This window comes from Agaricus bisporus, assembly GCF_000300575.1.
Source record: "Agaricus bisporus var. bisporus H97 unplaced genomic scaffold AGABI2scaffold_4, whole genome shotgun sequence".
NCBI classification, from domain to species: domain Eukaryota; kingdom Fungi; phylum Basidiomycota; class Agaricomycetes; order Agaricales; family Agaricaceae; genus Agaricus; species Agaricus bisporus.
In genome coordinates this window covers 602,715-629,558 of record NW_006267367.1, presented here as the reverse complement: position 1 = coordinate 629,558, position 26,844 = coordinate 602,715, and the positions used below count along the sequence as shown (strand labels likewise).

Sequence of the window (26,844 nt, the reverse complement as noted above, 5' to 3'; positions counted from 1 at the left end):
GCCCACATCATTGTCTTGTTTCCAAATACTCTATTGTACTATTCGTAAATACAACCTGACAATTTTCAAGCTTTCGGATAGGACCCATTTGCTTTTTTTTTGGGTTTTTTCTCCTTCTTATGTTCGCGTTCTTATGTCCCACATTTTCGTATGTTGTGTTGCATCTTCGTTCCATCATAGATCTGTTATCATCGCACGTTCTTCCTCAGGTAATATAGACAGGAAAATAAGTAAAAGCAAATACATATATGGGTATCAAGTACAGTACATGCAACGTGTGTTGGAGTTTAATTTGTGGATCGTTGTGGATGTGGATATATCCATTGAGCGGTCATCGCCGCTCTGCCAGATGTGTTGTGGCATGATCCCGCCCAGATCTCTACGTCGTCGACCAAGTCGAGCCCTCCCCAGAGTCACCACCTTCATGATGATTTCTTCGACCCTGTCGATCTAAGTGATACATACGTGATCGCCCCGTTCTTAAATCCGACTTCGAATCACAATATGACGACAGATATTGCCATGCGCTTTTGATAGTCATCGCGTCATGCTGTGAACGTTGGTCAGGGTGCGCAAACGTGAGTTTGAGTCCTCGAGTTGACTTCAAGTTCGGTTCCACGATGCCGGATTTTGATTACTTGGCTTTTTCACGTTTTAATAAATATGCGAATTCCCCAATGAAGCGTGTCTTAACGCCTACAGAAGATATTCCCAGTTTATCCACATAAAAGTTGTGTAGATATACAGCTTTCACATCCTCTCTAGAGGTCTAATACTTAATAAAACCATCCCCTGCCTCAATACAACCCTCGCAGATTCAAATAACCACATCTTCGCCGTCGCTTTCTGTTTATCTTGCTCTCCTTTCACAATAACCACGTCCCAAGCACTCGAAATAGCATGTGCAAGCCTGAACAAAAACGTTACGACTCCACTCGGTTCGTGCGTTTTCAAGGCCGTTAGAACTACGTCAGGATATGATCCTAATAGCATGACTATTTCACGTGCTTGACCATATTGCGACAAGAAATCTGTTTGAATTTCGTTTCGAGGTGGGAGGGGAAGAAGTTCGGGATTTTTGCGGCCTATGGATGCTAGACGAACATGAGCGTATTGAAGGTATGGTCCAGTATCGCCCTCGAATGAAAGCATGCGATCCCAGTTGAACGTGTAATTGTTGATCCTAGTAGTAGAAATCAGTCAATTGATAGAGTGATTTCAGGTAGGAAATATACCTCTTGGCAGCCATGTCCTGGATTTTTATACCTGTTATCCCGATTTCCCTACTCGTCATCTCGGGATCCTCCACCGCATTGTATTTTTCCTCGTTCTTCTGCATCACTTCATGCATAGATCGCGTCGCCTCCTGGATGATTTGTTCCAAAAACACGACCGTACCCTTCCTAGTGCTCATTCCCTGCACTAGACCATAGTTGATATGTACGAGATCTTTCGCCCATGGGTATCCCATCAATTCGAGAATCTTGAAAAATTGTGCAAGGTGAAGATCTTGTTGTGATGAAACGACCCAAATCATTTTATCCGGCTTATACTTTTCCATGCGTTCGATTGTACCACCGATGTCACGAGTAAGATATATCGAAGTTCCATCTATACATCTGAATAACAACTTGATATTCCATAAAGAAGAAAGGAACCTACCGCGTTTCCGAATCACAGCCTTTCCCAGACCATGCTTTTCGAGGTCGATCAACTTGGCACCATTACTCTCCTCAACCAAACCTAGTTCTTCCAGCTTGGCCACAGCCTTTTGCATGCCTTCTTGCGAAACCTCACTCTCTCCAGTATACACATCGAAATGCACATTCAGCCTGTCATATTCGCTGGCGTATTTCTCGATACTGAGTCGCCTCCATAGACGCCAGTCCTCTAGTGCTTCTGGTTCATAATTTTCCATGCGACGGAACCATGCTGCAGCGTCGACTTTAACTTGAGGATCTGCCTCAGCGTCTTTGTTAATCTTGACATAGACGTCGAATAAGTGTTTAATGGTATCTTTTTCGAGGAGCTCTCTGTCACCGTATTTCTCAAATCCGACAGAAATGAGACCAAACTATACAACTTTTATTAGATATTTTCCAGACCACCTACTTGACATACACACCTGAGTTCCCCAGTCTCCGAGATAATTCATACTAGTGACATCCCATCCGCATGCCTTGTACAAACGTTCCAAAAAAGCGCCAATAATCGTACTTCGCAAATGTCCAACGTGGAACGACTTAGCGATGTTGGGTGATGAGTACTCTAGCACGACTTTTTTGCCTTTTCCACTCTCATTCGTTCCATATTTGTCTCCTAGGTCATGTATTTGAGTGAGGATATCCCTGGTGACGTTATTCGTGTCGAGCATGAAGTGTATGAAAGCCTTGTCGTGTTGGACAGATGCGACGTAGTCATTCGGTTGGAACTGCCCTTCGTCAAAAACTGACAGTGATGATAAAATTCATAAAATAAGCTCACCTTTTCTATAACTTTTTTCGCTAGATCGTCAACCTTGCCAGGAAGTCTGAACCTGGGCAAGGCAACGGTGAAATCTACTCCCTTCTTTCCATACTGCACACCCGGATAAACTTGCTCAACAGTCAAGCCCAAAGCATCGGCGACCATTTGAGCAATAGCTATGCGATACGAATCCAGCATGCACCTGCTTGGATCTGTACCGGACACCGCGGGTAATGGCGCCCTTTCTTTGGGTTCTGTGGACATGGAGAATAGACGTAGGCGTAGAAAGGATCTGTGTTGTAGGATTCGATGATGGTGATGGAAGCAGGGCAATTGTCGGTGATGGAGGAGAAAAGGAAATAATCGTTTTTGGAAAAGATACGAAGCCATCCGATAACATTTTTCTGACTCGAAACTCCGGCGCGAAAATGGAATTTCTCCGCGTGACCAAGTCGCGCGACGTCATTGATGGCACAGGCTTACGGCTGAATTTTGATTCTGAAATCTTGATTCTGTGGCAGATTATACTTACTTTATAAAAGGAGTGTGTGTTCTGTTTACATACATAACATACATATCGGAACGGTTCAACCAACGTCCTTTCGTCATGTCCATGTGTACAAGATCCAAAGATAAATACTCTATCTCAAATCCCGCGGGGATAGGGAGCTTCAATCTTGCCAGCAGAAAGCGCAGACCAATCACTGACGATATGCATTAAGACGTCAACACTTGGCATTTAGGAAAAAGGACAAAAATGCACTGACATGGCACGGAAGACAGGATGCATTTTCATCCTGCGGAGGTTCAACCGATGTAAAGGTCGTGGTGCCAGGACTTTGAGTAAAAAGTCGTATGCATCAAGGTCCATATTCTTATCGACGCAAATACTGTCATACTTGTAATCTTGCGTGGTCTGGTTAAACTCAAAAGGTGCCTAGAGCACGTCAGCATGAGAAAAGAGAGCAGGAGAAAAAACACTCAACGTTTCCTGTGATTAACATATGCAACGCACATCCCATCGCAAAGTAATCAATCCCAAAACTATGCATTTGACATTTCCACACTTCTGGTGGCGCATAACCCTCCGTCCCGTTCGCCAAATTAGTCTGATGAGGATTATGGTCGGTCGCCCATAACAAAGGGAACACATCTCCTCCAACTCTTTTCAACTGATAAAAGAGAGGATGTTCGGCCTCTGAGACCGCATTGTGATCGAATGTTTGCGCGAGACCGAAGTCAACGAGCTTGAGATTACGGTTTGAGTCGAGCATCATGTTTTCGAGCTTGACGTCACGGTGAATTATCCCTCGGCAATGAAGGTCGTGGATGGCAAGAACCTAGGTCAAGATGATCAGGCATTATACAGCAGGTGGCGATACTCAAACATACCAGCTGGGCAATATAAAATATCGCGGTATCGAGATCTATACAAAAGCCTGAGCGTTCCCAATAACTGTGCATATCACCTCCGGGAAGATAGGTCTGTGATACCGGAAGTTAGTCACATTAGGAAGATCGCGAAAACAAGGATTCTACTTACAAGCCCGATCAAGGCTTGTTCCACCACAGCCTGATAATAAACTAACTGCACCGCCCAAGGACTTCCCTTCGCAGCTTTCAAAGCCTTGACCTCATTCACAATCGCAATCTCCTGCGTAACCGTACCTCTCTGCATCAACTTGATTGCAACAGTCTTATTCTCACGTGCCGTCGCACGGAAGACCTGTCCGAACCCACCTTCACCGATGGGTATCATATTCATCTTCAATCCAGCCATGAACGTATCTTTACGATAATGACTCCGGTTAGACTGTAACGTTTGATTGTTTTGCACTTCCGGTGGTTGATTTTCTTTTCCAGAACTACTGCTCGTCTGGAATTTGCATTCGGGAGCTTCGAGTAATACGGGAGAGGATTTAGATTTAGATTTCAATTTGATTTTGAGTATAGGAAGATCAGCGAGGGGTTGGCGACTTTTGGGAGATTGCGAAAGTGTAGAAATGATGACTTTAGACTGATGTTTCTGGTCGGGAGAGTCGCTGACAAGTGTAGACCATTCAGAAGCTGCTGGGCTTGAAGGGAAAAGTGGTGAGAGGCAAGACGACGTAGAAATGGACGTAGATGTTGGTGACACTATAGGAGAGAGTAAACAAGTAAACGGGGATAAAACAATGGGGGTAGTCGGCGGAGGAGTTATTGGAATATCAGTGAATGTGCCAGAGAGCTCGAGTATGACGTTCGGTTTAGCTCGCTCATAATCACGGACAACGTCCGGAGCCGGGGCCATTTCATCTACAGCGCTAGCTGTAATCGACGGAGACGATGCAGATGAATTCACAAATTGTTCGCATTGAGAGGAGATTCGTCGGATGCCTTGTGACCACAATAGGAATTGGGTGTAAGATTTAATGCCATCGATTTTTCGCATGTAGGGGCGAGAGAGATCGAGAACGACTAAAAGGAAGCTGAGGAGGACAAACAGAACCTGGTTTTCAATGGCTCGAACTTTACGACGGAAGTGGGTGGCTAAGGAGAACTTGAGGGATCCAACGGACAATGGGATTCCAAGGATTGTAGAGTAGGCATGCCACACGGTCGGGGATGATTTAACGGGGCTAGGCAGTGACCCGGAAGACCGCAGAGATATCCGAGGTTTGGTAAGGGGAGAGACAACCGTAAGCGAGTGAGAAAGGACATGGAGTGGGACTTTAAAGAAAAGTGAGAGAGAAAGCTGGATTAGGAGACTGAAAAAGAGTGTAGTTTGTAGAAGTAATTTGGAAATCATCGCCGTCTTGCAAAGATCTCGATTCGAAAAAGAGCGGATATAAAGATATCAGGAGTTAGGAAAGAGAATGGAATGGAAAAACAACGGAAGAAGGGGAAGAAGGGTAATGAACCGGTCCCTTCCAGCATTTTGACCTTATAATGGATGGAAGAATCCAGACTGAGACGCTCCAATGGGTGCGTCAGCCGTAGCCCTCATCGCGCCTCAAAAAGGAGTTATTCTTTTGCCCAGTTGAACATTTAGACAGGCGCGTGTATAACGACCAGTTGTAAGGTTAGTAGCTGTATGGTTGGCACGATGAGAGATAGATGGCGTGTGAACATTTAGCACATAACCTGTGCTATAAATTAACGCGACGCGTACTTACACGCGTCCAATTCATCAGACGGACGCGCTATCCCAATGCCAACCGAGTCATCTACAAGCGCGACGCCAGTACTCTCGACGTCTGAACTGACTAAATCCATTGAATGCAAACCTGATCTAATGCCATTTCACATCGAATACAATGGACCCGCACCTGTGAGCGTGTACATGAAAGTGGAGGGCATCGATCGTGGAGTGGGAAAACCAGATTCAGAAGATGCGGACATGGAAAATGGTGCAGAGGGACCAGTCAGAGAGGAGAGGGAGGGAATGGATGAGGCCGAACGCTATGTGTCAACTTTCCGTGGACGAAGAATACATGGATTAGACGTACCTCTTCCGGCTGGGTACAGCGGGCTGGTGCTACGAGGCGGTGGGACAAAAAAGAAGAAAGGCAAAGAAGAAAAGGCCGAGGAACGAGAAGGGGAACTGACTACGAGTGGGATGTTTTCTGTCATGCGGGTATGGGGTGTGGACGTGGAAGTGGATGGGGGGCGAGATGAGTACATACGTGGGCTGGAGGAGTGGACGAGCCTTGTGAACGAGGTGAGTGAAGGGCTGAAGTGTGGAAAACCCGTGCTTAAATTACATAGATCCATGGAGAGGTGTAAATGCACTGATAAGATAAGTAGTTGTGTGCACTACCTTGTCTTATTTGCTTCACTTCTCCGCTACCATGTCCGTGCCGTCCAGGTAATTGTATCTACTTCTCATCAGTGAGTTTACTGGTTACGTAGGATGTGTTTCTCTTTTTGTTCGTGCCATTTTATATTATCATATTCAGATTTACTCTCACGTTTTAATTGACATCGCACGTTCCTCATGGAAGGGGATGAGGTATTGATTGATCGGCGTCCAACGTGGTGTTCACTAGTTTTAATTTGTGGATGGCTGTGGATCCTTGATGCATTCAGCAGTTCTGTATCCGCTGATACTTTGCAAGGCATAAGCAGGGCGTGCATATTTGCAATCTCTTGCCTCGTACTCGCACTCTTGAGCATTACAGATGTATATCCGAGGTTACTCGCTTGCAGCCTCATCGCGCCGCTTGAATCCTTGGACGTCGTTGATCAGTCATATGCCTATACATTGTTAGGGCAACTGAAATCAGTTTCGGGGGCTCGTTTGAGTCCTTTAGGGAGGTCGCGTAATTTGAATTTTGGCTCCCAACAACTGGAGCCGCGCGAACGTGAGTGCGGCGTTTGACAGTGCACCTGCCTGAGGCTCCTTCGCCACTTCTTCGGTTCCAACATGTTGGGTAAAAGGTTACTTTCAAGGTAAGGGCAGAGGCGCCAAGCTTTATGATTTATTTTCAGTCATAGTATAATCCGACAAGCGGAAAAAGTTCCTGAGAGCGTGACTGCTAGTGTGAGAGAGCACCGGGAGAAGAGTTCCAGGAGTGTGAACTGATATTTTGCATATAACTAGCACTAATACTGCGGACTGCAAATGCCTCGACGACGGAAGCATAATGAACCCCTGGAAACCTTTACGGCCCCGGAAGTCACAAAGGTGCAAGCCATGCCGATCTTGGCTCCGGCTTTGTGGGCTGAAGTAAAAATACCTCGTGGCGTCGCCGCCAGAGTCTTTGGTTACATGCTTAGAAATGCGATGCACATATGCCTCCAAAATACTCCGTTGAAGGTGTGTTCCGATAAGCAATTAACGTTTGGACCAATCACGTCCCATGAGTATACTCAAATAGGTATATGCACTAAAATGGAAAATGCTGTCTCCTAGATGTTTGTGCGCAGAGCGTAATCAATTCGAATGATAATATAGATAATACCGGACATGCCTATTTAGAGCAATGCCGTACCCTGAAGTGCTCTGCTTTGATATTTAGGAGGGCCGGTGGCGGGCTTGAGCTGGATGCATTAAGCGTGCGACATGGGATAGCTTGACAAATTAATTTCGGTGTCAATACTGTTAATGAATAGTGGCACCGATACGAAAATCTGAATGGCATCAGGCTGTCAGAGGGACGATTTAAAATCATACTTCGAATCGTTTTCTCATCCAAGTTTTGACTTTGCTCAGGCCTGGCATGCGGAAGAAAAGCGGGGCGCACTTTAGACGTCAACGCCATATGGATGAGTCTGCGATGGACCCGATTCAGACTACTTGTGTCAAGAAATCGGTGGTAGACTCCGTACGTAGTATAGAATAGGACCCGCTTGTGGAAGATAACTTATCGGTGATTGACTGTTGTAACATACGAGGTGATATGTTAGTAGATCACGCCCGGTGATGGAAATCCTAAAACAATGGGAACACGGAAGATATGTGACACAGATATTGACCCTTATTTACTGAAAGGATGTTTCGAAGATGTCAAACGTGCGTGCGGCAATAGCCACCGCAATCAGCAAAGAAGGAGGAGTGGGAATGATAAGGGTAAGAGACAACGGTAGATAAAAGATGGGGAAAGAAAGAGTACTTATTACGCATGTCGTTGTGGCGGGAGGACACAGACAAATTAGTGCTGAAAACAATACATGGGTTGTTGAGTAAGCCGACGGGGTGCTCCGGGTCTGTGGGGTGCACGTGCTTGGCAGCGCATATTTTTGAAGTTCATGCTGATATCATAGCTTTCATATCCGAACTTCCTCAAAACTCGCCCTCGCGCCCCGGCCACCTCTCTCTCCCCAGCTCCCCGTCTCTCCCTCCTTTCCATCTCCCTCGCCTCCCCGTCCCTGCTGCGGCGCCGTGTCTTTCCTTTGGCTTCGGCGTCTGAGTTTACGCAGCCCCCCAGTTGTCTCTGCCTTTCCCACCCGTTTACTTCACTTTTTCTAGTCCATGGTTTTACCGAATGTTTCCAAACATTCGGGTTTTCCGTTTCCTCTCTCTCCACCCAGTTCTGGCTTTGTCACCGCCTCTTCCTCACCTCGCCTCGTGGGCTTCGATACTCCCCAGCTAGAATCTGCGAACGTTCATCTAACAGCCCTTCCCACCCGCCAAAATGCCGAGGTACATACGCCACGCAAGAAACTCCAGAAACCTCCTGTCGTTCCAGACGTTTTGCATTCCGCAGAAAACCTCTCTAGGACCCGGTCCACGAGTCCCTTTACGTCTCGATCGTACACCCTACCCTCAAGTTCTTCAGCATTATCTCTTTCGGCTTCTTCTGCTTTCCCCCCTGTACCTTCCCACCCAACCAGTTCAACCTCTTCCCCTTCCACGAGCTCCTCGTCTTCGATCGTTCCTCCGCGGGATAATTTTCATGCCACTGGCGCCGGAATGGGACGTAAAGTAGCAGCTAAGTTACAGCTTTTCAAAGAGTCGGTAGGTCCATCTGAAGGGTCTCTGCCTTCTGAAGTCTCGAACCCCCAGTCTGCCTGTAAGCGTGATTCTTCGCAAAGTGGGGATGATGAGGAGATTGCGGAAGCCGAGTTTGAGTTTGTTAAACGCTCGGACTGGCCTGATCGTGAGGCTGCTGCAATCAGACGTGAAAGGAGCATGACAACATTAGAGCGTTTGAGGGGTTGGGATAATATTTCTGGAGCTTGGGGAGACACATCTCAAGGTCACCATGAGGATCGAGAGGGTGTGTTGCAGGATTATAATCGATGGAGAAGAGGTTTTGTCGAGAGTTCTGGGGCAAAACGAGGAAGACGACGTGATCGCACCGCTCCTGAGATTGCAGCGAAAACAGAAAGTCCCGTTCTGAGCAAGAAAAGTCGTAATGAACTCAATGTTCCTCATCTACTCTCCCATGCGTTCCCTCCCTCCCCATCACTCTCGCGGTCCCCTCGGCGGTTATCCGTTTCTGAGCAAAGTCATTCTGACTCTAGCACTACTCACTCTCATCCCCCTCTTTGGTCCGAATCGCCTTCGAAACTACCTGAGGTATTTCCGCGACCACCGATTAGCACGGGTTCGCACCTCGACCTGCCTTCCCCCAAAGTCTTTACACCCGTCTCCCCATTAGAATCTGTCTCACCGTGGTCGACCGATGACGACTCCAATTGGGATGCCGCATCCATCGCGACGTCTGCCTCTGTACAAACCGACAGTACTAGACATCAAGGACTTCGAACTCGTTTTCCGGTCCTCTTGCACAACTCTGGGGAGGGTTCTGACCTTCCTTCCAATTCTTTCGTGTTTAAAGGCGGCGACTCTAACCAATCTCTATATTTTGACTTGTCTCAAGAAAATCTACCACATATTCCTTTGCGACCTTTCAGAAACCAAGTGGGAGGCCATAAATCAATCTACAAATTCACGAAACAGGCAGTGTGTAAGGTTCGGATTCAACGATTTTATTGCCCCTAGCACACCTGATCGATTTTTTTTTCTTTTCTGACGCCGCTTTGCAACCACAGCCCCTTGTTTCACGCGAGAATTTATTTTATGAAGCGGTCGAGAGGGAAGCTCCCCCTCTTCTAGGTTTTATACCCAGGTATCTGGGAGTTATGTTGGTTAGTTATCGGCGTGTCCCAAAAGCTCGCCTTACCAGCAGTATCCATCGCCGTTCACCATCTTCTGCTCAACCACTCCCGCCCAACTTGGTGAAGAATGTACAATCTCATGCCCTTGTCACTGAACCGCCTGCAAAATTAGATGGGCATAGTGGTATGAATGAGCTCGATACCGATGAGACAGAGCTTCCGGAAGTCGTCCTTGATCGCAATAGACATATTATACCCGAATGGATGCTAGGTGGCGGCAGTCGACACAGATCTCCGTCTCAGTCCTTTAATAATAATGGTTCAACGGTTCTATCGTCGCACCAGTCAATCCGAAATAAGGCGCGTCACAGCACTGCTTCTACGCCCAACCTCAATGTTCCCTCCGCTTCCCAACCGACATCCTCGTCCTTTGAAACTAGCCCAGTTCAATACTCTCTTTTTGAATCTCGCGAGATGGACGCACCTACTCCTGTCAATTCACCGGATCACTCTATCCGCACATTTCCTGCCAGTCTGGCCGAAGGAATTCACCCTATTGCTGACGACGACGAGCATGACCTTTCACTACCCTATATGAGGTCTTTCTCTTCCGATATTGGTCATCCTGGCTCACCGTGGGGAACTGGATCAACGATGGTTAATACTAAGTTGAAGGACCATGTTTTTCAGCATGCAATGCACAGTGCGTTCCGAAGGGTCAGAAAACTCGCGAATTACCCACGAAGTTCCCAGACGGAGGATGAGGGCGATTTCTCTCGCCCTGATAAGGATATTTCCCGAAGACGGTCTAGGAAGTCCAGGTCGTTGCTTCCTCATACGTATCGAGTACCAAAATCGCATTCCGATGGCTGTCGTACCCCTATCCGACATATGGAAAGTCAAACAACCCTCACAGAGTCCGATCAAATCATTCCGTCCCAAAACCGAGACAACGATAGCAGCCATCCTGGTGGGATCTTTGAGATGGATCTTGAGCCGAGTCATCCATCTATCGAAACATGGGACAGTACCCCCATGCCCTCTCGACGTTCATCTTCCTCGGATTCTCTCTTGCGTGAAGTTCCTCTACATTCTTTACCTCGTGATCATAGCGTTGTCCCAGGGCAACCTCAGTCCAACCATTCCTTCACTCGCCAAAACCACTTTATTCTCATGGAAGATCTCACTGGACGACTAAAGCATCCCTGTGTGATGGATCTCAAAATGGGCACTCGGCAGTACGGTATGGACGCGACAGCAACCAAGAAGAGAAGTCAGCGGAAGAAATGTGACAGGACCACCAGCCGTTCTCTGGGGGTGCGCGTGTGTGGTATGCAAGTAAGGCAATTCATTTCCTGAAGTCGTATAATGCTGATGTTATGCATAGGTCTGGAATGCTAATACTCAGTCGTACTCTATCCAGGACAAATACGAGGGTCGAGAAGTCCGTCCAGAGGAGTTCAACTCCGTCCTTGCGTCATATCTTTCTGATGGCGAGCAGCTGTTGGTCCACCAGATACCGGTGCTTTTGCATAAGTTATATGCCCTGGCTCGCATTGTTAGTCGTTTGAAGGGTTATCGTTTTTACGGTTGCAGCCTTTTGTTGATCTATGATGGAGATCCTGACTCACAAGAAGCTTTTCGATCTTGGGCTTTGGAGAATCCATCATCCAAGAGCAAGCGCGGGTCATCATTGGAACGTCGTTCAACGTCACGACATGTCACAGTCAAAGAGTCCTTGCGACGTTCTCATAGCGAGGATTTACTGACTGGGTCAGTGGCGAAACGGTCTACTGGTAGGCGAAAGCGTGGTGAAGTAAATGTACGCATTGTAGATTTCGCACATACGACTACCGGCCGAGATTGGTTACCATACCCTGAAGAGCAATATCAACAAGATAGCTCTGCTCCCAAAGGTTATCAAGCTGAGTTCGATCCTGAAACTGGCTACCTCTATGCTCGCTTTCCGCCTCATTACCCCGATCAACCGGATCGTGGCTTCCTTTTCGGATTGAAGAATGTCACGGCTTCGTTGGAACACATTTGGAACGAGGAGCGTATCCGCAGGGCAAAGGTTGCACGAGATGATCCGTCCAAGGTAGAGAACCACCTACCTCCCCTGCCCACCGAAGGGAAGGAGATTTTTGACGAGATCTTCGGGGAGGATGATGGGATGATTTCATCATGATCGGGTCTCTTCTGTTTTTTTTTTGTCTTTTATTTGTTTTCCCTGGTTCAATTTAATTTCATCATTTCTGCATCTTTGCATCTTGCTTTTGTTTCTGTTTTTTATTTTGTCAATCATTCCAGATAGCATTGGCCTCTACGCATTTGGCCTCGTTATATGTAGGCATGCTCCTCGTACATATAATTATCGTTGTATTCCTCAGGATATCTCCGATCGCTCTTACAGTAATGGTATCAGTGTCCTCGGTGTTTATAGATTTTTTTTTACTTCAATGCATACGGTGTTCAGTTTTCAGTTTTTGAATGGCTTACTGCACGTGCGCGTGATCATCTAGACTCAAAAACTCAAAGTCAGCGGCTGCTTACCCTCGACCCTCGGCACTGCATTATCACTACGTCGTCCGTATCCTCCACTTGTTTCCAGTGTCATAAGCTGGACAGTTGAAGACCGATGGATACGGAACTGAAATGTAATCGTCTGACTTGCCGAAGAGCTCTTGCCGACAAGGCTGTTGTTGTAAGCTCATATCTCTGAAAGACTTATACTTGAACCCCATTTACTGGCTAAGACTACCTGTGCGTGTTTATCAAATGGCTGTGTTCTTGGTTTTGAATTCCCTGTGGCGCAATGATTTTACGGGTCATGTGTAGGCTCGCATATATTCTGCGGTACCACTCTACATTTTTCCTGAAACACGATAATGAATTTCATTGACTATTTTTAGTCGACTGTGCCAACGAGCTGTTCACGACCGCTCGCCTTTGTCCTGGTAATCAAGGTCACCTTATTAAGAAGCTCCTAGCTTAACGAATCTTAGCCTGCGAAACGTGTTTAACGGAACCGTGAGCTTTCGAAATGCTATTTACACATCGAGAACATTCCGTTGACAATTGGTAAACTGTCAGTGATGATATTGTTGTAAGTACAAGCGCATATAGCCAGATTTTAGGACTCAGCATATCAGGTCTGTTCACTCCAACCCACGAATGACTATAAAACGGCATGTTCTTCCTTCGCATATATGCAGAAGAAAGATAAAAGGATAATCTTCTTTCCAGTCGGTCCTCTCAGGACTTACACCGTGCATAATCCTGGAGATATGCAGTCGGTACGTGTATCAAAACCTATTCGTGGTCGTGGATTGAAACAGTGTTAGCGCGATCTCTTTTTGGCAGTATCAAATTCATCAAGAAAAGTTCTCTACTCTTGAGCCACTGTCAACTTTTCTATCGACTTAGACCTGTTTCTTCTCTTTTTTTTGCAAAGCTCTTTTCAACAAGCAGTGATTCGTAACCTCAGCGACAAAAATGCACAATTACAGAAACAATTGGACAATGTCGTTCGCGAAGGCTCGTCAATCAGATATGTTCTAGATTTGAGATCGTAATGACGGTGACCATCAGCCAATGGAGAAATAAATCTTCTTGGTAATAAGATTGCTCGTGAGTTCAATGGCTAATTGCATTTCGAGCAGTTTATAAGTGTTCTTGAAACAGAACTCGAAAGAGACCTTGAGCTCGAACGACGAAAAGTCCGCGATCTTCAAGAAACCTCCAGAGAAAGGGACAAAGAATACCAAAAACTCAAGGGATGGGTTTTTATTATATTCCACAAGAGGTCATTTATCATGACGATAATTATAGACGCAGCATGATAAACTGAAGCGGAAAACAATACTGGGCCCTACAACTATAGAACCAATTTCTGCACCACAGTCCAAGACACCGGAAGGTCAACAAAGTCGAGCCAGGCTCAATACCCTGGGAGGGGCAACTGGAAATGAAATGGCCATGAGCGGAATGGAAATGAATGGTGTATGATTTGAATATTTTACTTGTGTGATTTTTTTTTTTTGAAGGGATTGGGGAACTTCCTTGCATTAGGTCCAGCGAACACCTCTTGTTCCTAGGGTCCAGACTCATGCAATGACGGCCTCGGGATCAAACCGAGGATCGGGTTGGAATAAACCCAAAGCTACTGGACCAATGGGAGGGCAACATCGTCAACCTTTCGGACCACCAACTCCTCAAGTTCTAGCGCTGGATCGTTCCTTCCGGTCTACATCCGATTACTCTGATAGTGGCAACGAAGTGGAGCATATGCTACTACCGGGATCGTTCTCTAGGTCAACTTCAGGATGGAGTGCTGGTGCCGCTCGCAGCAGACCCGGTGAGTGCGAGTTCAGTGTTTTGCGACAAATACTGAATACTCAAGCAGTGTTTGCCCCGCCAATCGCTCCCAAACGAGCGTCCATGGGATTTCGTCCCGCTGGTAACAACAGATAGATTCGAAAGTATGTAGAAATGACATTAATGTCGTTAACATTGCACAAATGCGTAACCGGTAATCTCGCGTCGTATAAAACATAAATTTCGAAGATTAAGAAAAAAAGAATCAGATTGCATACGCGAAGACGATTAAACTTCCTAGGGGAAAAAAGTTGATACATGAGCCTGGGTTTAAGGCCAAGAAAAGAGACCATTATGAATTAGAGCAGATCCGAGGAGAAAAAAAAAACCGAGTGATATCGATAATCATAAGAAGGTTCGCAATTAAGTTTAATAAGCTTTCAAAGTTCCATTCTTCTCATCTTCGAGGTATTGTCCGATGGCAAGAACATCCTGCCCCGCTCTCCTCAAATATCCAGTTAGAACCATCCTATTGGCATTCGGTAACAGCTCGGCAAGTTTGTTGATCTGTCGTACAAATTCTAGATCCGTCTGTGGGTCGTACACAGGTGGTTGCTGCTGCTGCTGCTGGATATAGCTAATGGGTTCAGGATGGAGAGGCTGGATATCATTTTGATCGACAAGCGTGTATACGCCTTGACCTTGATTTAAAGGGGAGGATAAACTGGGAGTATAGGGTAAATAGCTTTGCATCGGAGTCGTCGAGCTCGAAGCAGGAGGACTCGCTAAACCGGTAGCAGCATAATTCGAATGAAGTTCCCGAAGAGAAGGTCGACGTTCAATATCATGGATACCACCAGGGCTACTAGAACCAACACTGCTGAAGTGCGGACTCTTGCTGGGTATATACGTTTTAGATCTTTGAAGTCTGACACTGCCACTATTGGAAAGAGCACGAGGACCACCGGGAACAATGCTCGGTGGAGCAGAACGATCCATTGCAATTCCGCCTACGCTGACCGGTATTGATGCGGTTGATCTGCTGACTCCAGGGTTACCCAAAGAAGATTTGGTGGAATGGCGGTGAATGGCTGAAGGGGACATTGCGGTTGGATATGATGGTGGTGATGAATTGGGGGATTTGAAATTGATGCCGAGGCCAAGCGCAGGTTTCTTCGTAGAGCTCAGCGATGCTTTGCGACTCAGAGAAGCAAAGAAACCCCCTCCAGTAGAAGTCGTGAAGGACCTATTCAGTGGAAGTGACGCAGATGCATGATGCAAAGTGGTACCAGGAGATTGAGTCGGAGAGGTCAGTGTATTTGAGGACGCGTGAGCGTTGTTGCTACTAATGACAGTCACCGAAGGTAGAGTCGAACTCGAATCATAAGAGCGGATAGATGCAGGTGGTGTCGGGTTAGCTGGGACATTTGAAGCGGCAGCACGTTGTGCCGTGGCAAGTGAGGGGTAAGGTAGAATGGGAATGTCTTCGAGATAGCCGTCATTATTATCGTGAGAAGGGGATAAGAGGTCCGTAGCTGTTGACGCGTCAGGACGCGTAGGGAATGTTGCTTCTGATATCATGGAGGAACGCGACGTTTGTCGGGGTTTCGGGACGAACAGTGAATCTGTCGGTGAGCGCGCATCAAGGAATTTCTTGTTGCTGGTGCCGTTCCCGTGTTGATTATTATTGGGTCCTGAAACAGTTTCAATGATTTAGCATTAATGTATGAAACAAAACAACTTACCACGAAACTTCATTTCTTCAACCCAACCCGACAACCCACAATCGTATATATATAGCTCGTTGATTTTCCGAGTGTAGATAGCACACTTTTCACCCGGGGTCATCTTCTTATTTCCACGAGCATGTATTTCATTGCAGGACATTGCCGATGGCCATTGCTGTACTACCTTCTTACGCGTAGCTCTAGTTTGCGAACGCTCGCGGGCAGCAAAACCAGCATTAGATGCATGTAGATCGTTGTTGACGACAGGCGAAGGCAAGGGTGCAGAGTGTACCGACGGTGAAGGCAAATCCAGTCCGCCACTGCTGACACTATTCTGATTTTCGCTTTGGGTCGAAAATCGCTTACTGATGATCGAAGAGGATCGTCTGGATCCAGAAGAAACGGATGGTGTACGGGGCAACGACCTCGATGAAAACCTCTTCAATCCAGTCGTTAAACTATTCCGGAAATTCTTCGGCGGCGGACTCGGTGCTTCACTAAGAGCGCCTGACGATTCCTTATTGATGTCAATGTTGTTACCCTCGTCATTTACGTTGACATCGGTCCCCGGTGGCAACCCGTCACCGGATGATGGTGGCGACGATGCTCGGCTCACAGATATCCAATGTTCATTAGAATCTTGTTCATCTCCATCAACGGATTTATCACTCATTTCACCATGGTCTTGACCATGGTTAGATTGAGGCGTTTGACGTAGGTGAGAGCCATCATCGTTGACATCTTCAGCAGCAGATTCCAGGATAGGCGAGGGTGGAGACGGTTCAGAGACAGATATGACCTGTGGGACATCGCCGTTGCTAAATTGCTCCGGTTTAGGTATCGTGTTTGATGATGTTTCTGAAGCGCCTCGCACGCTGTCGGTGTGTGAGTCAGAACCGGCATCTGTTGAAGCCCATGACGACAGCAAAGCGCCTTCCCGTCGATGGATTGGAGAGGTGTGTTGTAGCATGCAGTACGAAGAAGATGAAGTGTCTGAGATAGAGGGACTTGAAGGCGTCGCGAAATTGGAAGTTGACCTATAAACAAGATAAATTTAGATATCGAACATGCTTTGTACCCGTATTAGTACTAAAGGTCTGCAACGAGTAACATACCTTGCAATAGCGGCAGGCGTAACAGAGTCTACTATTTCTTTTGGAGCTAATGAGTTTACGGCGTCCGGGAGAGAGGCTTTCTGATCTCTTGAAGCGAGGGCGGCAGAGACCGATGGCGGCAATTGCAAAGCTTGCTTAGCAACTTCTATGTCCTTCAACCTAGCGGCATTTCGAGGCGGTAATGGAGAATTTAATCGCGGGGGTCGCGGGGGAGGAGGTGAGCTTGATGAAGCAGCAAGAGCATCGAAGCCGGGTAGGCGAGGCGGAGGAGGTAAGGGACCGGCAGTAGAATGGATGCCTGGCTGATAATTGACATAAAGGAGTGTAGGATCTGAACTCGAAGTTGGAGAGATTAGAGGGGAGGGAGTAGCAAAGTCAGGGGTTTGGGCCTCTTCGGGCTTCGACCGTGGGACGAGCCTGATCCCGCTTCCTAGAAGATCTGCGGCAGTATCCAACCCAAGGTGCTCGGCAGGGGCGCAATTTTCTTTGTCTTTCCCTAAGCGAGACGCGTTTGCAGGGTCTTCCTTTGGCTGAACACGCTTCATGATGTTGAGCCCACGTACAGGCGCCAAAGGAAGGGTGAGATCAGGAGTAGAAGGGAGCGTAGGTGAGGCAGACTTGGGTTCTTGGAAGATGGGAGGAGAGTGGTTATTGTTGTGTTTTGATGGCATCTGAATTGAACCTTGTTGTTTGACACCGGTCACCGTGCCGACGATGCCTATATCCCGGGAAGGTATCTTGGAAGAAGGAGGAAAATCGGAGGCCGGGAGGTTATGGTGGAAAAGAGGAGAGTTCGTCGCGTCAGGGTTCGAAAGGGGCGCGGTGGCCCTGTCCACGAGATCAGACGACCTTGGGGTATCTTGCGGCGTGGTGGGGTGGGGATGGGAGGAAATTGGTGTTATCGGGGTATTGTGCTCCACCTGTGCCATGGCGATATGTCTGCGGTCTGCGGTGCCCACCGGGGGAAGGCTCGAGCGGCGCGAGATATGGGAGACCTGCGACGAAACATCCGAGTCTTTCGAATCGGAGAAGCTCGAATATTCCGAGGAAGAGGTAGACTGGACAGAAGAATTCCTGGTATGCCGTGCGAGCTGATAAAAGGGACCCTGAGCTGCTAGCGGGGGGTGATGGTATTCGAGGACATCCTTGCCCGGGACTTTGGAAATATGAGAGAAAGAAAAACGGTTAAATTTGAGGACTTTCATTGGGGAGTTTTTCGGAAGACGTACTCTGGTATTTATGCATGGTAATAATAAGCAAGGCAGGCAAGCTATGCCTGTCACACCAACAACAGCGACACAGCAGCCCCACAATCCAAAAATAGAATAACACCGGATCACTCTGCGCCCGCCGCCCCCGCCGCGTACGAACCTGACCCGCCACCTCCATGACCTCCCACCAATATGAAGTCGCCCTCTTCGGCGAATTCTTTTCCAAAGATCTCAAAGCTATCCTCAACCGCATAACTCTTCATTGCGAATCCTCGGAACCTATGCATGCCCGAGAAATAGTCTTCGAGCCTCTCGACGCCCAACTCCAACGCGATCAAGGCCAGGAGCCCACTCTCCTTCGGGCCAGAAAAGAATTGATTGTCGGTGGCAGAAAGGTAGACAGCCCTTGGTAAGTATGTTTCATCTCCACTGCAACCTGTCCACCCTCCAACATGACACTGAGTGTAGGCATCTGTATTCGTATCTGAAACCGGAGTCCGCCCGCGTCCACCCTGAGGCAACTGTCAGGCCATGGGCGACTGTCCAAGTTGAGGGCGATGCGATTGGATTTGCTGCCGCCCTAGGTTACGAGTGCATATGTCCATCTACTGATCTCACTCATCGATCTAAACGAACTTCTTTTTTAATATACAGACGGCGCTCTCAGATCTACAAACGTGGATACTGTTTTCGTAAAGGCCCTCTCATAATCCTCATGTTTCAACAAGAACAGGTGCGCCAGTCTCACGTATCGACACCTAGGAATAAACTCACGTCCCCCAGGTGGACCCGAAAACCCAACAACCTATCCCGGCTCATGCGGACACCCTTTGGGAGGTCGAAGTCAAGACCGCAGAACCTATTCGCAACACGCCAGAGACACCCCTCGGTGGAGCGATAGAAGAAGCATTAGAAGTCCAGCTTTTGATGAAGGGCCTACTGGACCTTCGACGGCAAGATATCTAAAATCAAGTGTCGTCATCTCCCGGATTATCGCTACAACTATCATTATCCAATTCCTCCTCCCAATTTCCCTCCCGTTTCGCTCGCTGTATCAGCTCAAGGAGTGCAGCCGGATCAACAGCAACTTCGTTGTCTTCGTCACTATCTTCAACTTCAATCTCTTCGTCAACAGTATTATCCTGCTCCATTTCATCGCTTTCGCTCTCTGCATATCCCACTAATCCTTCCTTTCCGCTTTGGCCTTCATCACCTTCATGATCACTACCATAATCGCCGACTAGCCCGGTAATTGCTTTCCGTCCCTCTTCCGCATTCAATTTCCTTCTCTTCATTCGAGGCTCTGCGTCCTCGCGCATGCATCGGACATTACCCGTCTTCTTATCAACTATAATGCCATTGAACTCCTGCCATACCTCAATCATCGGAAACTCCACAAATTGCGTCCCCCGAAGCGATTCTAACAGAGTTTGATTCGGGTCCAGGTTGTAATATGCTTTGGGTTTTGCGTTCACTTGGCCCGAACCCTGTGCCGGCGCTGATGCAGAGAGGAGGGCAGCAGAACGCGCCAGAAGGAGAAGGTCAGAAGGTGCTGCGATAGTAAACGTAGGTATTGTAAAGTTTTCCGGGTCTTCAAGTGGCGGAATCATGAGCGAGGGTAGCCATGCCGGGAGCGAAGAGGCATCCCCAGTTTTACTACTTTTGGTGACATTTTTTCTATTGAGGTAATCTTGGATATGTTTCTGCACGAGGCTTAACAACGGCGTGAGGAGGCTATTTCGATGGGTAAGGAGGGTGAAGGATTGGGATCCTGAAGCTTCGGTAGGCGGGTGGAATTTGAATTGGATAGTCAAGGATGCTGTTTGAGTTCTAGAGCAAAGTATCAGGCATTGAATGTGGTAGAAACGAAATAGAGCGTACATACTTCATGTTCCAAAACGACTGATTCAATTGTCGTCTTTCCATGCCATGCGGCAACAATTCGACTTCAATATCCCTCTCCTCCAACCGCACTTTCAATATCTCCCTTTTGCCTTTCCCACCTTTTCCTCTACCTCCTCTATCTCGTCCTCCTCTTACAAACCCACGTCGTCCTCTATCTCCCCGTCCTCTTCCTCTTTGAGACATACTCGTCCTCCCATTATCAACATTCATATCAAACCCACCCTTCACAATCTCTTTCCCCCACTCTCCCACTTTCCGGCCCACATCTTCCAAGAACGTATAATCATCCATCATACTACCCCAGCCATACTGTTTCAATGGCACATAAGCCGTTTTGTCTCGTAAACCTGAACATCCAGTCGATTGTTTATGAAGTTTTGAACAGGAGAGTGAACATGTTTGCGTGTGGCAGCCGGGACAGGTGTATCTGATGGGCTGTTTAGTTGTACAGAGTGCGCAATAATTTTGTTTCGAGGAAGATGTTGGAGGTGTGTCTGACAGTGAGTTCATTTATGCTGGTGAAGATACTCATAAAGAAGAGATAAAATTGGACGAGCGATCCGCTTATATCTGGGGTCCCGGGGGTCTTTGATGCCCATTATGCCACCTCAACTTAACAGGCTATGGAGAGCTTTAGGCGCACACTTCCACATATAAGCACATACACCGCTGATCTTCAGCACTAGGAAGACACTGTCTTCAATCAAAGGTTACATGAAATACAGAAGTCTGAAACGAAAGCATTGGACACCATTGCGAAGCTCAACCTATCTAAATGTCATCCATGCCACCAACATCAATCTCAACCTTTTCTCCAGGTTTAAACGCAGGCAAACCTACAAACGAAACAAAAAAGTTATTAGCGAATTCGAGGTCTGCCAATCATATACAAAGTGACATACCCAGATAGGGGCAACCTGCACATCTAAAGGCGTCACCGAGGAAACAACTGCCACAGCTACTTGTCGCCTTTGGCGCATTCTTCGCCGCATTCAACAGTCTCTCTTTCTCACTTTGCGTAACTACCATGGTCTCACCCGTCTGAGAACCATCCAGCAGTACGACTTTACCATTTTGTCTCTCCTCTTCCTCCAACTCCGCCAGCCCGCAAGTGCAGCCCTTGCATGCTTTCTTGCGTCGAGGAGCATTGGTACTGAAAGGCTCACAGACAGGCTCCGGGCGGGCTTTATCAGCCTCGGTAAGGAGTGATTCAGGGTCAATCTTATCAGATATGGGGGCAGAAGAAGTCAATGCCCAGAGCGCCCTCTTCTTCGCCGGATCAGTCTTCTTTCGAAGTGGAACTGAAGCTGCCGGAATCGTTGAAGTCCTGGGTGAAGATGGCTTTTGAGCTATGATAGCGCCTTCATCTTGCTGAACGGACAGAATCTCGAATCCAGAAAGTGTCAGTGCTGAAGGAAGTGATTTGACAGAAGTCGTGAGATCCAAGAGGTAAAGAATTCCGAGGGGACTGAGACCGGAAAGAAGATGAGTCAAGAAGCTGGATAAGTTTGGTGTCAGGGATTGGTATTCTGCCTCGGTTAAGAGAACATGGGCCGATGCATAAGACGACGGCTCCAATGTTATAGCTAATACGAAAAAAAGTAGGGATCAATTGGTTCATGCAGCAGAAAGAAGAGCGCTCACCCCCTTCAACCAGACGGTCCAAAAGGTGCCTGTCCACTCTCCTGGTCGCCTCCAAACCTGACACCAAAGACTGGTATTTTCCGTCTTGAGCAGTCGAAAGCGTGCCAATCGCAAGTGCGGGTCCTTTGACGGGATTGCTAGCCACAGCCGTTTGTCCGTTGGTCATGTCGCCTAGGGGTAAAAATGACAGTGGGTCGGATGACGAAAATACTCGGGAGAGGAACGGAAATGTGAGAGCTGCTTCCACAGTGCAAGATAATAACATTGCTGACAGATCAACGAATCGGCAGACGGCCGGCATTAGTCAGCTCATTCAATTGCACACAATCACAAAGTATATCATCATCAATCGTAATAATTAAGTGTCGTGCCGAGTACATACAAGCTCATCCCGAGTATCACTACAAGTAAGTCAACGACGAGTGAGGTAACAAAATGCATAGCGAATAATGAAACAAAAATTAACATCATAGAGTAACCCAAAAAACCAAAACTTTTAAATTATCCGGATACAGAAGAAATCCAACCGACTATTGAGCAGGCTGCTGCGGCGCTTGCGCCTGCTGAGCCATCTCAACCGCGTTTGGTGGTGGTGGCTGCATATGTGGTGGTGGCATACCATGCATGACCTCAGGATTCATCGGTGGCGGCATTAGGGCACTACGGACACGGAAGAGCATCATTCTGTACCACTCAGGATCGACGCCGGCCTTCTCTTGCTCCGCTGTGATTTGTTGAAGATGACCAAGCTCTTTTAGCCAAGCCAGGCGCCAGTTAACGTTACCGTGCTCATCCATCTCGAACCCCTCATCAGGAGCCATGGGTAACACACCAGGTATTGGGGGCGGAAAACGTGGATCTGGCGCCATCATCGGAAAGTTGGGATTGAACCTGATAACATTTTTAGACGATACAAAATTAGAATATTCCAAGTGCCACGTACGGAGGATACGGTGGAGGATAGACCTGCTGCCTACTTGGACCTGCTTCGTCAGGATGCATTGTGGGAGGTGCGACAAATTGAGCGTGGGCATTGGGATCGTCGTATGTTTGAGGGGGAGGAGGTTGTGCCTCAGGTTGATATTCTTGGCCCGGAGGCGGTTGTTCAAGTTCTTCCGAACCGCGAGTTTTTGAACCTTTTGCCTTCTTTTTGCGAACTCGATGAACACCAGTACGTGGATCTACATTTTCGTTGACGGTCCAGTATGAACCCTTCCCACGATCCGTGAGAGGACGGGGCACTTTTTCAAAACATGGATTTAGCGAAAGGTTATGACGGACGGAATTCTGTAAAAGGTGTGTCAGCGCCGGAAATCACAAACAACATGGGCCAACATGAAATATTTGGGTGAAGATGGGAATAAACTCCTGACAACAAACAGAGACAGTCAAACAATAACAGCGCGAACGCGTCCCGCGTCATATACAAATTGATCTCAATCCGCCACCAGCTACCGATAAAATATGTACTAGTAAAACTCACTTTCCAACCACTCGGGGCCGTCCTAAAGTAAGGAAACTGGCAAATTGTCAATGATTGCGCGAAAAACCTGCAAATTCAAGTACTGACTCGGGACTCAATTGCATAATAAATATCTTCTAGAAGCAGCTTCTGGTTAGGTGAGCCTTTGATAGCATAACTGTAGGGTCGGGTTAGTTAGGTGACATGGAGGGATCGTCGAGACGAGATAATGTAGACATACCGAATAAGTGTTGAGTATGGATAAAAGGGCTTGCTCCCTGGAGGGCCGTCGCGGAGTGAATCCAGATTGATGGGGAGGCCTCCTGTGAGGTCGTTGTCTTGTGGGTAATAGGAACTGTCTTGGGGTGGTTGTTGTTGTTGATCCATCATGGGTTGGATTGCTTGAGGTTGTTGTGACATTGACCTAATTACGAGACTGCTGGATGCGAATGTTTGTTGGTGGTTGGCGGGGGGCAGATGGTGGTCAAGGACAAGTAAACAAGCCACGATTCAGACGCTTATGTCAGATACGTGGGAACTCAAGTTTCCTGCGCACGGACCCCTCATGCTCCCTGAATGGGCCAAGACTGATTCTAAGAGGTACTACGGTCACTTGTGGCAGCCCAGCTTCGGGAGTACGATGGAAGAGATGATGCGGGAACAGAGTGTGTCTGCAGCCACTGTATTCAACACGCATCGACAGCGTCCAAATTGTGGAAGACACGATAAAACACGGCCCAAATCAACAAACAAACCATGTCAAGCTCGACCTCAGCTCGACCTATCCCACTGCGTTCCAGCTTTATCCAGTCACCTTGGCCTTCGGACAATTCTGAAGACACAATATTAATTGACACTATCAGGATTGGAACCATTTCCTTCTTCTCGTCCATCCGAAAACGAGTTAGTTTGCTGTACAAACAATGCTTGAAGCGTATATCTCTGATAGTCTGAAAGTACTGGGTGAGAGTTCGTGATGCCTTATTTTTTGCCAGGCAGCACGAGCCGAATATGAATCTCCTCATTCTATCGGCACACTTCTGTTCTTCGCTCTCATAGCGTTTTGTATTAATCCAAAGTGCGTCATTATTCCTACAACGCGGCTGATAGCCTATTGAGTCCCCGCCCGAGAACTGTCGCTAGTTCTTTGAAATAATTTCACCAGTCTATAACTTTCGACCTTTGAAGCCTCTTCTTTTGAACGGAAACCCGAATTCCGCAATCCATTTTCGTCTCTAAATTTCCCAGAAATTCTTCTACTATTCCAGAAGGTCAACATATGATGTTCAAGCACTACTCAGTCGTGATCTGTATAGGGAATGACATCCCATCTGGGCGCCATGCTAATCATAGCTCAGAGCGTCTAGATCTCTTAATAGCTCTTCGATGGAGGAAGCCTGTGGCACTTTAGTTGTGGGTTACTGTATATGGGATATCTACATATACACTTTATTGGGCCTTCTTTAGTGGGTGCATTGTTTCCCCTTCCTTTCCTTGTCTCTTATCTTTTCTATCGGTGACCAGGACCATGGAGACCGACATTTTGTCGCAATTAGTGAAGCTAGTCTAGGTCTTCCTCGATTGCGCGACTGATTTACCCAACCACCTGCTTGGCACGGCTCCAATTGTACCATGACGACATCCATATGTTGCATTGTGTCTTTTCCGCGGAGGCAATACCGACGCTTAAAAACAGTCATATCGCCCGTCGAACTAGTCATGGTAGAAGGCTCTTGACGACTCCACTACTTCGGTTGCTTGTTGGTCTATCATAGGTTAACCCCAAACCCTTAGCAGGGTACTATTTCTCTTGACAAGTTCATGCACAATGAAATCTGTTTTGACGTGGCCAGTTGTCCCTTGGGAGTCACTGTTCGACAAATAGTATAATTTCAAAGACACTTCCTTGGTCGCCAGAGCGAGACAGTCGGTATGTTGGTCCCACAGCATTAGTTAAATTCGGTATCTGACAGTGTTCGCCCTAGGACCAACATAAATACACTGATATTATCTGAACTGCCCAAAACAAAGATCGTGCGTTCTTTCTTTGCCTTGTAATTCCCAATATCTCCGTCTATCAGACCTACGTGAATGAGAATCCTGCTGTTAGTATGAAATTGCGCATGGTTACTTGCCGCCAGATGTATTACTACACGCCTACTTACTTTCAAGGGTGTGGACAGCTCTTATCATTTGGCAAATCAACCAAGGTACGTGCATGTCTGACTCACACTATACTCACCCTTTCTGTCAGGTCCAATATTGAACTATACCTAGGCTATGAGTCTGCATTCACCGTACATCTGCAATGTGCATTAGACATGTGGCACTAAGTATATTCATTTGCGAAACAACATCTATGATATCTGCTATCCTCGCCATTGCTTTTGCGGAGCTCAGAGATATAGTGCCACCTTCACGATCTGTGTCTGGTTCTAACGTCCACGTTCGTGGTCAGTGACGAATCGTCGTGCCGATATTATGGACACCTATCGCCATAGTTGACGTTATGGATCTCGTCCTTACCGTTTGCCAACCGCTTTTGACCGACCTTCGCGGTACAACTTCCAAACTTCTAGATATCCTAACGCGGAACGTCATATCTACTAACCTGTGCAGGTCACAAGCATACCCTACCAATTATTATCTGCGACGGAAACTAATATACGTGCGCCAATGCTGTGGTGTGGAGTTTACTCCCAGTAAGACCATTTTCAAGGACACCCACTTTCAAGAACGTAGTGCGTCGGAGCCGACTGGTATGTGTTGCAAGTCAAGCGATTTGCGTTACCGCATGTATTTTCGGCGAAAGTAGCCTAACGTGCCTGGTTGGCGTAAAGTGTAAATCTGCTGCTATGACTTGAATCGCAAGAAGTGGGTCCGGAGTGGGTCTGGATCCGTTCTGTCCCCACTTCTCAAATTTGAGATCCTGCCTGATTGAAGGATTGTCAAATTCCAGTCCGCAGTAGCACGCCGCTCGGGTTCAAAGCCCTGCATGTTTGATCATCGTGGAAAGAACTCATTCTACGATAAGGATGAGGCAACCAGCGACCCAGGCAAAGATTTCAACTAAATGACTGACGTTGTGGTCGACGTTGACGTCTATTAGATAGAACCAAGGCGACCAAAGACTCTTCAAGTTGTTACGATCAATCAATACACGCATACAGTCGCCTCCAAAGAGATGACATGGAATTCACCGAAACGCAGGCAAGGTGGCGATAGCTTCAAGTTCTTACACGCAACTTGGAATCCGATACGGATGAATCTCTTCCGGCTAGAGCCTGAATCAAGGTGATATACGGGGTGGGGGTTACGCACGGGGAGGAACTTGAATTCGATTATTTAAACCCTTACAAACGCGGCCAACGCGATTCACTCATCGGCAGGACAACGACGTAAACACTTTATCTGAAGTAGAAAACGAGGCCGCTGGTCCAGTCGGTACTTGA

The 26,844-nt window shown here is 47.4% G+C and overlaps 10 protein-coding genes across 10 annotated transcripts; 4 read left to right on the top strand and 6 right to left on the bottom strand.

Moving 5' to 3' along the window:
* Positions 1-703: 703 nt before the first annotated feature.
* AGABI2DRAFT_202425 (hypothetical protein) lies at positions 704-2,814 on the bottom strand. The gene is made up of 5 exons (XM_006459876.1): positions 2,485-2,814; positions 2,126-2,431; positions 1,663-2,074; positions 1,236-1,611; positions 704-1,183 (listed from the first exon to the last, which is right to left on the bottom strand). Exons 1-5 carry the CDS (start codon positions 2,728-2,730, stop codon positions 751-753), a joined length of 1,773 nt encoding a protein of 590 aa, XP_006459939.1. The 5' UTR covers positions 2,731-2,814; the 3' UTR covers positions 704-750.
* Positions 2,815-3,112: 298 nt separating this feature from the next.
* Positions 3,113-5,254, bottom strand: AGABI2DRAFT_116898 (hypothetical protein; the record flags this gene model as incomplete). The annotated part of the gene is made up of 5 exons (XM_006459875.1): positions 3,113-3,170; positions 3,234-3,403; positions 3,453-3,806; positions 3,859-3,951; positions 4,010-5,254. 5 exons carry the CDS (start codon positions 5,252-5,254, stop codon positions 3,113-3,115), a joined length of 1,920 nt encoding a protein of 639 aa, XP_006459938.1.
* Positions 5,255-5,597: 343 nt separating this feature from the next.
* Positions 5,598-12,206, top strand: AGABI2DRAFT_177663 (hypothetical protein). Its single transcript, XM_006459874.1, has 10 exons — positions 5,598-6,166; positions 6,314-6,336; positions 6,538-6,809; positions 7,125-7,264; positions 7,561-7,595; positions 7,661-7,772; positions 7,940-8,017; positions 8,417-9,856; positions 9,946-11,328; positions 11,399-12,206. The coding sequence occupies exons 1-10, from the start codon at positions 5,657-5,659 to the stop codon at positions 12,197-12,199; spliced, it is 4,794 nt and encodes a 1,597-aa protein (XP_006459937.1). The 5' UTR covers positions 5,598-5,656; the 3' UTR covers positions 12,200-12,206.
* Positions 12,207-14,124: 1,918 nt separating this feature from the next.
* AGABI2DRAFT_116895 (hypothetical protein) lies at positions 14,125-14,484 on the top strand (the record flags this gene model as incomplete). Its single annotated transcript, XM_006459873.1, has 2 exons — positions 14,125-14,368; positions 14,417-14,484. 2 exons carry the CDS (start codon positions 14,125-14,127, stop codon positions 14,482-14,484), a joined length of 312 nt encoding a protein of 103 aa, XP_006459936.1.
* Positions 14,485-14,720: 236 nt separating this feature from the next.
* Positions 14,721-15,132, bottom strand: AGABI2DRAFT_135200 (hypothetical protein). Its single transcript, XM_006459872.1, has one exon. It carries the CDS (start codon positions 15,079-15,081, stop codon positions 14,758-14,760), a length of 324 nt encoding a protein of 107 aa, XP_006459935.1. The 5' UTR covers positions 15,082-15,132; the 3' UTR covers positions 14,721-14,757.
* Positions 15,133-16,408: 1,276 nt separating this feature from the next.
* Positions 16,409-16,669, top strand: AGABI2DRAFT_191718 (hypothetical protein; the record flags this gene model as incomplete). Its single annotated transcript, XM_006459871.1, has 1 exon — positions 16,409-16,669. A coding segment is annotated over exon 1 (246 nt), but the record flags the coding sequence as incomplete, so codon positions are not given.
* Positions 16,670-17,854: 1,185 nt separating this feature from the next.
* Positions 17,855-18,162, bottom strand: AGABI2DRAFT_191717 (hypothetical protein; the record flags this gene model as incomplete). Its single annotated transcript, XM_006459870.1, has 1 exon — positions 17,855-18,162. A coding segment is annotated over exon 1 (243 nt), but the record flags the coding sequence as incomplete, so codon positions are not given.
* Positions 18,163-18,549: 387 nt separating this feature from the next.
* On the top strand, positions 18,550-20,249 carry AGABI2DRAFT_219391 (hypothetical protein). Its single transcript, XM_006459869.1, has 4 exons — positions 18,550-18,790; positions 18,850-18,972; positions 19,036-19,114; positions 19,165-20,249. The coding sequence occupies exons 1-4, from the start codon at positions 18,558-18,560 to the stop codon at positions 19,345-19,347; spliced, it is 618 nt and encodes a 205-aa protein (XP_006459932.1). The 5' UTR covers positions 18,550-18,557; the 3' UTR covers positions 19,348-20,249.
* A 703-nt stretch (positions 20,250-20,952) lies between these two features.
* Positions 20,953-22,204, bottom strand: AGABI2DRAFT_135195 (hypothetical protein). The gene is given in 4 exon segments (XM_006459868.1): positions 20,953-20,995; positions 21,010-21,122; positions 21,189-21,872; positions 21,931-22,204. 3 exon segments carry the CDS (start codon positions 22,094-22,096, stop codon positions 21,058-21,060), a joined length of 915 nt encoding a protein of 304 aa, XP_006459931.1. The 5' UTR covers positions 22,097-22,204; the 3' UTR covers positions 20,953-20,995; positions 21,010-21,057.
* Positions 22,205-22,249: 45 nt separating this feature from the next.
* Positions 22,250-23,874, bottom strand: AGABI2DRAFT_191713 (hypothetical protein). Its single transcript, XM_006459867.1, has 5 exons — positions 23,634-23,874; positions 23,501-23,570; positions 23,414-23,449; positions 22,874-23,217; positions 22,250-22,821 (listed from the first exon to the last, which is right to left on the bottom strand). The coding sequence occupies exons 1-5, from the start codon at positions 23,810-23,812 to the stop codon at positions 22,461-22,463; spliced, it is 990 nt and encodes a 329-aa protein (XP_006459930.1). The 5' UTR covers positions 23,813-23,874; the 3' UTR covers positions 22,250-22,460.
* Positions 23,875-26,844: the final 2,970 nt, after the last annotated feature.

Coding starts and splice junctions, on each gene's coding strand:
- AGABI2DRAFT_202425 (XM_006459876.1), bottom strand. CDS start 2,730: ATGTCCACAGAACCCAAAGAAAGGGCGCCATTACCCGCGGTGTCCGGT. Junction 1,612..1,662: donor GGCTGTGATTCGGAAACGCG/GTAGGTTCCTTT, acceptor TCAGATGTATAG/ATGGAACTTCGATATATCTT. Junction 1,184..1,235: donor CAGGACATGGCTGCCAAGAG/GTATATTTCCTA, acceptor TTCTACTACTAG/GATCAACAATTACACGTTCA.
- AGABI2DRAFT_177663 (XM_006459874.1), top strand. CDS start 5,657: ATGCCAACCGAGTCATCTACAAGCGCGACGCCAGTACTCTCGACGTCT. Junction 6,337..6,537: donor ATTGTATCTACTTCTCATCA/GTGAGTTTACTG, acceptor TGCATTCAGCAG/TTCTGTATCCGCTGATACTT. Junction 7,265..7,560: donor TCCAAAATACTCCGTTGAAG/GTGTGTTCCGAT, acceptor GTTAATGAATAG/TGGCACCGATACGAAAATCT.
- AGABI2DRAFT_135200 (XM_006459872.1), bottom strand. CDS start 15,081: ATGCAAAGCTATTTACCCTATACTCCCAGTTTATCCTCCCCTTTAAAT.
- AGABI2DRAFT_219391 (XM_006459869.1), top strand. CDS start 18,558: ATGACCTCCCACCAATATGAAGTCGCCCTCTTCGGCGAATTCTTTTCC. Junction 18,973..19,035: donor GCTGCCGCCCTAGGTTACGA/GTGCATATGTCC, acceptor TTTAATATACAG/ACGGCGCTCTCAGATCTACA. Junction 19,115..19,164: donor TCATGTTTCAACAAGAACAG/GTGCGCCAGTCT, acceptor CACGTCCCCCAG/GTGGACCCGAAAACCCAACA.
- AGABI2DRAFT_135195 (XM_006459868.1), bottom strand. CDS start 22,096: ATGACCAACGGACAAACGGCTGTGGCTAGCAATCCCGTCAAAGGACCC. Junction 21,873..21,930: donor GGACCGTCTGGTTGAAGGGG/GTGAGCGCTCTT, acceptor TTTTCGTATTAG/CTATAACATTGGAGCCGTCG. Junction 21,123..21,188: donor TGCAGGTTGCCCCTATCTGG/GTATGTCACTTT, acceptor TTTCGTTTGTAG/GTTTGCCTGCGTTTAAACCT.
- AGABI2DRAFT_191713 (XM_006459867.1), bottom strand. CDS start 23,812: ATGTCACAACAACCTCAAGCAATCCAACCCATGATGGATCAACAACAA. Junction 23,571..23,633: donor CCATACTCAACACTTATTCG/GTATGTCTACAT, acceptor CCGACCCTACAG/TTATGCTATCAAAGGCTCAC. Junction 22,822..22,873: donor TATCCTCCACCGTATCCTCC/GTACGTGGCACT, acceptor AAATGTTATCAG/GTTCAATCCCAACTTTCCGA.